General features: G+C 50.7%; 1 protein-coding gene across 1 annotated transcript in view; it reads left to right on the forward strand.

The window, feature by feature from the left end:
- The first annotated feature begins 5184 nt into the window (after positions 1-5184).
- Positions 5185-10647, forward strand: part of LOC129410411 (cytosolic phospholipase A2 zeta-like) — a 16219-nt gene continuing 10756 nt past the window's right edge. Inside the window, exons 1-5 of the mRNA XM_055158522.1 lie at positions 5185-5207; positions 5340-5411; positions 8404-8446; positions 8521-8575; positions 8667-8862. Coding sequence (XP_055014497.1) covers positions 5185-5207; positions 5340-5411; positions 8404-8446; positions 8521-8575; positions 8667-8862 — 389 coding nt within the window. The remainder of the gene's footprint in view (positions 5208-5339; positions 5412-8403; positions 8447-8520; positions 8576-8666; positions 8863-10647) is intronic.

The raw sequence follows: 10647 nt of genomic DNA on the forward strand, positions 1-10647 counted from the left end.
TCGTCGTACAAACTAATAATAATGTTAATCTAGACACAAAGTTTATCGTTTATAAAATAAACAACAATGAGAATGAAAAATGTAAGGATTTTTTCCGTTTTTGTTTACGGTCGTGCAAACTAATAATATTACTGAAGAAGACAAAAAAGTTTATTGTTTATGATCGTACAAAATGAACAGTAATGAGAATGAAAAATTTAAGGATTTTTTGGTTTTCGTTTATGGTCGTACAAGCTAACAATAGTAATAAAAAGGCACAAAGTTTATCGTTTATCTTCGTACAAATAAACAGTAATGAGAATGAAAATTTAGGGATCTTTTTGTTTTCGATTTTCGCACTGTGTAACTTTTCTGCAGAAGGGTCCGTGCAGGTGTTCGTTACGGGTCAGATCTGTGGAGAATGTTTGTTTTTCCAGGTGTTTTTGAGACAAAAAAAAAAAAAAAACACCTGCGATTGAATCAATGTAAAGTCACACTGCGGAACATTCCGGGCAGAGAACTGACATCTCCATGGAAACAAGCGGCAAACCAAAAAGTTACACAGTGCAGCTTTAAGTGGAAGTTTGTAGAAAAAAAAAAGTTTAAAAGTTAAAGAAAACTTAAAAAAAAAAAAATTAAATTAAAATATAGAAAGTAGTGTGGAATTGTTAAACCTGGTTCAGTCCTGGTTCAGTCCTGGTTTAGTCCTGGTTTAGTCCTAGTTTAGTCCTGGTTTAGTTCCGGTGAGGTTGTTTGTTCTGGTGGTGGAGTTTGAGTTTGTTTGAGGAAAGACAAGTTCCAAATGTTTAAAAAAGACCTGTTTTTTTTTTTCCTGGTCTAGTCCTGGTCTAGTCCTGGTCTAGTCCTGGTCTAGTCCTGGTTCAGTCCTGTTTGTTTTGCAGGTCCAGACTGTCACGTTCTGGACTCTGGACGTCACGGTGCTCAGAGCGAAAACCACGAGGAAAATGGACTTTTGTGAGAAACTCTGACACACACGAAGAGGGGACTTGACACACAAAGAGGGGACCTGACACACACGAAGAGGGGACCTGACACACACGAAGAGGGCACCTGACACACACACGAAGAGGGGACCTGACACACACGAAGAGGGCACCTGACACACAACGAAGAGGGGACCTGACACACACGAAGAGGGGACCTGACACACACGAAGAGGGGACTGACACACACGAAGAGGGGACCTGACACACACGAAGAGGGGACCTGACACACACGAAGAGGGCACCTGACACACACGAAGAGGGGACCTGACACACACGAAGAGGGGACCTGACACACACGAAGAGGGGACCTGACACACACGAAGAGGGGACCTGACACACACAAGAGGGCACTGACACACACGAAGAGGGCACCTGACACACACGAAGAGGGCACCTGACACACAAAGAGGGGACCTGACACACACGAAGAGGGCACCTGACACACACGAAGAGGGGACCTGACACACACGAAGAGGGCACCTGACACACAAAGAGGGGACCTGACACACACGAAGAGGGGACCTGACACCACACGAAGGGGGACCTGACACACACGAACTGACACACACGAAGAGGGGACTGACACACACGACACACGAGAGGGACCTGACACACACGAAGAGGGCACCTGACACACACGAAGAGGGCACCTGACACACACGAAGAGGGGAGCTGACACACACGAAGAGGGGACCTGACACACACGGGGAGGGGACCTGACACACAAAGAGGGGACCTGACACACACGAAGACGACACCTGAAACACACGGGGAGGGCACCTGACACACACGAGGAGGGCACCTGACACACACGAGGAGGGCACCTGACACACATGGGGAGGGCACCTGACACACACGGGGAGGGCACCTGACACACACGAAAGAGGGCACCTGACACACACGGGGAGGGCACCTGACACACATGAAAGGGCACCTGACACACACGGGGGGGGCACCTGACACACATGAAGAGGGCACCTAACACACATGGGGGGGGCACCTGACACACACGGGGAGGGCACCTGACACACACGGGAGGGCACCTGACACACACGGGGGCACCTGACACACACGGGGCACCTGACACACACACATGGGAGGGCACCTGACACACATGAAAGGGGCACACACACACGGGGAGGGCACCTGACACACACATGACAGACACAGGGGAGGGCACCTGACACACACGGTGGACACCTGAGGCACCTGACACACATGACACCTGCACGGGGGGGGCACCTGGGGGAGGGCACCTGACACACATGGGGAGGGCACCTGACACACATGGGGAGGGCACCTGACAGGACCAGAGATCAGATCAAACACCAGACTCAAGACCAGACTAGACCAGACACCAGACACCAGTTCTCCAGTGTTTGTTCCTTGCTTTAGTCCTGGTTCAGTCCTGGTTCAGTCCTGGTTCAGTCCTGGTTCAGTCCTGGTTCAGTTCCGGGTCTTGAGTCCGGTCTCTGGGTCTTCAGTGTCCCAGTCGGATCTGTACGTGACCCTGACGTTGCCGACGGCGACGGCGGCGACGAGAAGAACCAGAACCATCAACAACAACAACAACCCAGAGTGGAACGAGAAGTTCAGGTTCAGAGTCCCAGACCAGACCAAAGTGAGTCCAGACCAGAGACCAGGACCACAGACCAGAGACCAGACCAGACCAGAGACCGGACCACAGACCAGAGACCAGACCAGACCAGACCAGACCAGAGACCAGAGACCAGACCAGAGACCAGACCAGACCAGAGACCAGACCAGACCAGACCAGACCAGACCAGACCAGACCAGACCAGAGACCAGACCAGACCACAGACCAGAGACCAGACCAGACCAGAGACCGGACCACAGACCAGAGACCAGACCAGAGACCAGACCAGACCAGACCACAGACCAGAGACCAGACCACAGACCGGACCAGAGACCAGAAACCAGACCAGAGACTAGACCAGACCAGACCAGAGACCGGACCACAGACCAGTCCAGAGTCCTGGTTCAGTCCTGATTCAGTCCTGGTTTAGTCCTGGTTCAGTCCTGGTTCAGTCCTGGTTCAGTCCTGGTTCAGTCCTGGTTCAGTCCTGGTTCAGTTCTCTCTTGTTCCTGCAGAACGTTCTGGAGATCCGTCTGTTTGATGAGGACCTGGTGTCTGCAGATGACCTGATGTCCAGCGTCCTGTTGGACCTGGAGACTCTGGAGCTGGACTCGCCGCTCCACAGATCCTTCAGCCTGGGCCCAGAGGTCAGAGGTCGGAATGTCTCCCCCTGCCCCAGAGCCCCGCCCACTCCCCTGCCCCAGAGCCCCGCCCACTCCTCAGCCCCAGAGCCCGCCCACTCCCTCAGCCCAGAACCCGCCCACTCCTCAGCCCAGAGCCCCGCCCACTCCCCTCCCCAGAACCCCGCCCACTCCTCAGCCCCAGAGCCCCGCCACTCCCCTGCCCCAGAGCCCCGCCCACTCCTCAGCCCCAGAGCCCCGCCCACTCCTCAGCCCCAGCCCCAGCCCCGCCCACTCCCCTGCCCCAGAGTCCCGCCCACTCCTCAGCCCCGCCCACTCTCAGCCCAGAGCCCCGCCCACTCCTCAGCCCCAGAACCCCGCCCACTCCTCAGCCCCAGAGCCCCGCCCACTCCTCAGCCCCAGAGAGCCCCGCCCACTCCCAGCCCCAGAGCCCCGCCCACTCCTCAGCCCCAGACTCCAGGATGTGAACAGGGCCCAGAAGCTCTGGCTCAAATCAACTTCTATTGAAAAAGTCTCTCCTCAGTGGACACGTTCACATGATGATTTTTTTATTCTAAATTAATTATTCTGAATGAAAAAATTTCAGAATTTAAATATTCTCCTTCGAGTTTAAGTGGAAATAATAATTCTGAATTTAGTTTTACATGGAAAACTCGGAAATCGTTTTTATTTTAGGCCAGTTCACCCAAGTCACACACAGACCCATACACACACACAGACCCGTACACACACACAGACCCGTACACACACACACAGACCCGTACACACACACACAGACCCGTACACACACACACACAGACCTGTACACACACAGACCCGTACACACACACACAGACCCTTACACACACACAGACCCGTAACACACACACACGTACACACACACAGACCGTACACACACAGAGACCCGTACACACACACACACAGACCCGTACACACACACACAGACCCGTACACACACACAGACCCATACACACACACACAGACCCTTACACACACACAGACCCGTACACACACACAGACCTGTACACACACACACAACACACAGAGACCCGTACACACACACACACACACACGACACACGTACACACACACACAGACCCGTACACACACACACAGACCCGTACACACACACACACACGACCCGTACACACACACACACAGACCCGTACACACACACAGACCGTACACACACACAGACCCGTACACACACACACAGACCCATACACATAGACCGTACACACACACACACAGACCCATACACACACACAGAGACCCGTACACACACACACACAGATCCGTACACACACACACACATAGACCCGTACACACACACACAGACCTGTACACACACACACACAGACCCATACACACACACAGACCTGTACACACAGAGAGACTCGTACACACACTCAGACCTCTACACACACACAGACCCATACACACACACAGAGAGATCCATACACACACACAGACCTGTACACACAGAGAGACTCGTACACACACTCAGACCTCTACACACACACAGATCCATACACATACACAGAGACCCGTACCCAGACACACTAGACCTGTACACACACACAGAGACCCATACACACACACATAGATCTGTACACATGCACAGGCCTGTACACACACAGACACACACACACAGCCATACACACACACACAGAGATTTGTACACACGCATAGACCTGTACACACACACACACACAGAGACCCGTACACACACACACGCACAGACCCACACACACAGACCCGTACACACACAGAGTACACACACACACAGAACCGTACACACACAGACCCGAGACCACACACACACACACATACACACACCGCATACACACACACTACACACACAGAGAGACCCGTTTTTCCTCACACAATGTGGAATACTTCTGAAACATTTGAACGCTCTGTGGTTGTGTTTGTGTGACAGACCGACGAGGTGCTGGAGATGGACTTCGAGCTGCGGAACAGGTGAGGCCACTGCGTGATGTCATCAGGTGGCGCTGTTCCGTCCCCCCGATCGCTCGTCCCGTCGCCTCGCAGCTCCAGCCCCGCTCGACTTTTGGAATTCTCCAGCTAATTTGAAAGAGTCTCTGTGTACAGTTTTGTGTTTTTAGGTCACGTGGGGGACGTCGGCGTGTGGGCGGAGCCTCGTACAGACTCTTACAGCGAACCGTAAGGAGGGTTTGATTAGGGCCTGGGAGAGATCGCTAGATTACTCAAACACGGAAGGGTGACATTAAAAGCTCTCCAGGCAGGGTTTTGAAGATGGGAGAAAGATTTTTAAAAACGAATTTCACAGAATATCTTTTCTCGTACAAGTTGTAAAAACTAGGAGTGGACTTGATTAAAGAAATTAATCTGATTAATTACAGGCTTTGTAATTAATTAATCTCAACACACACATCCTGAATTTCCGACTTCCGGTCATCGCACAATCCATTCTGAGAAAGATCCTCAGAAAAAATGATCGTCAAATCTCCATGTTTGTTTTCCCAGTGGGACGTGTCTATTGTCAAAGTCGATCTTTTCAAGTCTTTTGAACCATTTCACTTTTGTTTCTGGTTCTGATATTGTCATATTTTAGCTCTGGGATTTGGACGTCGTAATATCTGGGTTTCACGTGACGTCACAGGACGACGTTTGTCAGCGCGCAAAATCAGACGGAGGGCAGGAAGTGAACCGACTGGAGGAAAATGCCGACGTGTTGTGTAGTTTACGGCTGTGCCAATCGTTCTAACCGAGAGAAGGAAAAGCCTTTTTTTTTTAGAGAACCGAATATTGTCGTCCACAAAGGTGAGAAATGGGAAAAGCCGACAGAACAACGCCATAAAAAGTGGATTACAAACCTGTTTCGAGGAGCAGAATTCACTAATGCTCGTGTCTGCGGTGAACACGTCGTCAAAGGTTTGTTACAAAGATAAATAGTTTTTTGTGGTTTACCTAAACATAAACGAATCATTAATGACTAACGGCGAACAACGATTGTTGACATTAAATAGTTCAGATAAATCGGTCACTGCCGATACACTGCAGTTTTTCCCGTAACGTCTATACACATAAAATAAGAGAAACACTCACCCCGGCCAAGACCAAACCATCATCATCATTTAGGCGTTTTGCACCGAGGTTGAGGATCCATCCACTGACAAAAAAAGTTCTATACCTCCAGACTTTTGTACTTTGCCTTCATCTGTTGTCTGGTGTAGAACGACGTCTGAAGAGCTAAATAGTTCATGATCTCCTCTGCCTCGATTGTCGGCAAATCTTTTACTTCGGTTGAAAATTCTCTCATTTTCAATAAGATCAGGGTCACGCCCGATATATTTGTCGACTAACTGCTCGTACTTTTGCCTCTCTTTTGCCTTTGGCTCTAAATCCTGACAATAAGAACTCTTCTCCATATCTGTGTTCTCCAGAGCCGCGTTTGTTTGTAGTGTTTGTCTTCACTTCCTGCCCTCCACCTGAAATTCGCGCGTCATCGTGATCACGTGACTGAAACCCTCCTGTTGTGTGGTTGTTGGATCCTAACAGCAGAAAATGGCTTGAGAAATGTGTTTGTGAACTTCATAAATGCAAAACTGAATCAGAAGTGTGTGACTCAAACCTCCGTTCAAACTGTTTCTCTTCCCAACGGAATTGAAAAATAGTCAAAGGTGAAGGTGATGGGCAGGATTGATCCAAAAAGGAAACATTTGTCTGACTAAATCATCCCGAGTTTACAGAGAACATTTTGTATGTGGAGCGACGACAAAACAAAATCCCGATTCCTCGCTCAACCTCGGTTACGAATTTAAAAAGTCAACGCCAAAGTGAAAGTCTCCAACTGTTCACCAAGAAACACCTTCCACTGCAAAGAGACCAAGACGTGATGTTTCTGTAAAACCACAAGAACAAGAAAGTGCAGCTCAGTCTGTTTGTCTTCTGCTCCTCTCCATTAACAAACAGGATTTTGTTTTGTCGTCGCTCCACATACAAAATGTTCTCTGTAAACTCAGGATGATTTCTTAAGGGCCGTTCACACCAAAGCGTCAAAAAACGCCTTGACGTTTCTGTTCGGACGCCTTTGCATTTGAGTTCAGACGCCCCCAACGCTCGCGTCTTTGACGCCGCGGACAAACGGGAGAAAAATACTTGATGCGCGTCCGTTGCCCTGGAAACAAGAACCCGGTCCAGATCTTTTCCTGAAACAATGTCAGACCAGACTGAGAGACTTTAGAGTTTTTATGACATAAAACTTCAGCGGAGGAGATCGGGTCGACAACTGGGGCGTGTTTATATTTATACTCCACACTGGATCAGTTCTGGTTTAGTCCTCGGTGATTGTGGTGTATTTATTCTTCGCTCATGCTTGTGGCTCTCGCTCTGTTTCTCGGGTTTTTCTTCGTGATAATAACGTCGCTGCGTCTCTGGATACTCGACGCGAAAAGTTCAGCATTTTCAACTTCTTGACGCTGACGCCTTGGATGCGCGTCTAGAGCGTTGATGCCAAAACGCTCAAGACGCGCTGCGTTGACGCCAGATTCGAGCCGCGCTGACGCCGAAGACGCGCCACAAAAACGCAGGACGCTCTAGTCGCGCGTCCACATCGACTTTACATAGAAACTGGACGCTTCCTGTGTCCGGTTCTTCCTGTGGATCAATCCTGCCCATCACCTTCACCTTCCACTATTTTTCAGTTCCGTTGGGAAGAGAAACAGTTTGAACGGTTTGAGTCACACACATCTGATTCACTTTTGCATTTATGGAGTTCGCAAACTTTCGAAGCTTGTTTTCTGCTGTAAAGGGCCGTTCAGACCAGAGCGTCAAAGCGTCCAGTTTCTATATAAAGTCTCTGGACGCGTGACTAGAGCGTCCTGCGTTTTTGCGGCGAGTCTTGAGCGTTTTGGCGTCGACGCTCTAGACGCACGTCCAAGGCGTCAGCGTCAAGAAGTTGAAAATGCTGAACTTTTCGCGTCGAGTATCCAGAGACGCAGCGAAGAAAAACCCGAAGATTTCGTGATGTCGATATTAGCACGGACAGAGCGCGCAAACGTTCCGCGTTGTGACAAACTGCGATAAATTTAATATTATTAATATAATTTAATATTTATACTGCATTATTTTCTTTGTAATTAATTAATTAATGTCCCACTTGTAGTAAAAACGCATTGTTTCCTTGTTGCAGTAAAGACAAACCTCAGGAGTACTTCACCAACGGGATCCTGATGGTGAGAGCTTCTACCACTCGCCTCACACTTCCACCACGAACATAACCAGAATAAAAAGACTCATTGTTCCACAGGCAGCTCCTCTGACCGTCATGGACGTCCGGGTGAAGAACCTGACCGACAAAAACGGTGAGTAACGCAGGAGCGGACGGGAGCGGAGCCAGAGGTCGTCAGATGGTTTCGCACCGGACCCTCCTGAGCTCCTCCTGGTTCCTCACAGGGCCCCTGAGAAACTCTCTGGTGCTGAAGCTGCCCGGCGCCTACGAGAGGAGCCACCCGCTGAAGGAGAAGGAGTGGCTGCAGTTCCACGTGAACCAGGAGCTGGAGACGGAGCTGGGCCTCGCCGTGAGTACCCTCCAGGAAAGATCTCCTGACCTGGACCACACCAGACACTTAGGGCTACGTTCAGACTGCAGGTTTAACGCTCAATTCCGATTTTTTTGTGAAATCCGATGTTTTTTCGAGGTCGTTCACATTTCCAGTTAAATGTGACTTGTGTGTGACTCCAGTGTGAACATTAAACGGTCCAAAAGTGTCCCACATGTGACACTGGAGACACGACGACGTCAACCGCAGCGAGCGTCTCTGTGTTTACACAAGTTGAACAAACATGGACGCAGCATCGAGCACCTGGAGATTTTAAAGTTCCTCTCGTACCGGAGCCACAACATGAACAACTGACTTGTTTTAAGGAGGAGATTGAGAAGGAGAAGGACCAGGTTTTTGGTGGTGGTGTTTTGTGGTGAGTGGAGATGTGCTTCACTTCAGTCACATGGATCATGAACAGTTTTCTCTACTTCAGTGCAGAATAGTGACGTTTGTGTCTTGTTGATGACGTGTAGGTGGATGAATGTGACCTGACTGTTCACACTCAAGTCACATGTTAAAGATCAGATATGGATCAGTTTCAGGAGCACAGATCCAAGTGTCCTGGGTCATGTTTGAAAAAGTCAGATCTGTGTGGTTCAGACGTCATTAAAAGATCAGATACAGGAACATAGAGACAAAAAATCAGATTTGGGTCACTTCAGGTGCATCTGAACGCAGCCTAAATGTTCACCTTGTTGCTGTGGGCACCTGCATTACGACATGTCTCTGTTTCGAGGTGCAGGTTTTCTCACACTTTTTAGATTTTTCTTTTTCGTGTCTTCAAACGTATCAAAATCGAATCGATATTGTGAGCCGTGTGTCGTGAAATTGACTGAATCTTGGGAAAACTGGATCGTTGCGTCACTAGTTGCTCTGATACTCGGATACTTTGATCCTCACAGTCGGATACTCAGCTCCAAATTCAATGAGCTTCATTTGACTGGAGCCGAGCGCGGTGGGTCACACTCCCTCAGTCCTCGTCTTTACGGTCTGAGGTCCGGCTCAGTTCTCGGTCTGAGGTCCGGCTCAGTTCTCGGTCTGAGGTCCGGCTCAGTCTCGGTCTGAGGTCCGGCTCAGTTCTCGGTCTGCGGTCCGGCTCAGGTCTCGGTCTGAGGTCCGGCTCAGTTCTCGGTCTGAGGTCCAGTCGTCTCGGTCTGAGGTCCGGTCTCAGGTCTCGGGTCCGGCTCAGTTCTCGGTCTGAGGTCCGGCTCAGGTCTCGGTCCTCAGTCCGGCTCAGTTCTCGGTCCAGTTCAGTTCTCGGTCTGAGGTCCGGCTCAGGTCTCGGTCTGCGGTCCGGCTCAGGTCTCGGTCTGCGGTCCGCTCAGGTCTCGTCCAGGTCAGTCCGGCTCAGTTCGGTCCGGCTCAGTTCTCGGTCTGAGGTCCGGCTCAGGTCTCGGTCTGAGGTCCGGCTCAGGTCTCGGTCTGAGGTCCGGCTCAGGTCTCGGTATGAGGTCCAGCTCAGGTCTCGGTCCTCAGTCCGGCTCAGTTCTCAGTCAGGTTCAGGTCTCGGTCTGAGGTCCGGCTCAGGTCTCGGTCTGTGGTCCGGCTCAGGTCTCGGTCTGAGGTCCAGCTCAGGTCTCGGTCCTCAGTCCGGCTCAGTTCTCGGTCCGGTTCAGTTCTCGGTCTGAGGTCCGGCTCAGGTCTCGGTCTGAGGTCCGGCTCAGGTCTCGGTCTGCGGTCCGGCTCAGGTCTCGGTATGAGGTCCAGCTCAGGTCTCGGTCCTCAGTCCGGCTCAGTTCTCAGTCAGGTTCAGGTCTCGGTCTGAGGTCCGGCTCAGTTCTCGGTCTGCGGTCCGGCTCAGTTCTCGGTCTGAGGTCCGGCTCAGTTCTCGG

This window comes from Boleophthalmus pectinirostris, unplaced genomic scaffold, assembly GCF_026225935.1.
Source record: "Boleophthalmus pectinirostris isolate CB_2022bp ecotype Guang Dong unplaced genomic scaffold, ASM2622593v1 HiC_scaffold_22, whole genome shotgun sequence".
In the NCBI taxonomy this organism is placed as follows: Eukaryota; Metazoa; Chordata; class Actinopteri; order Gobiiformes; family Gobiidae; genus Boleophthalmus; species Boleophthalmus pectinirostris.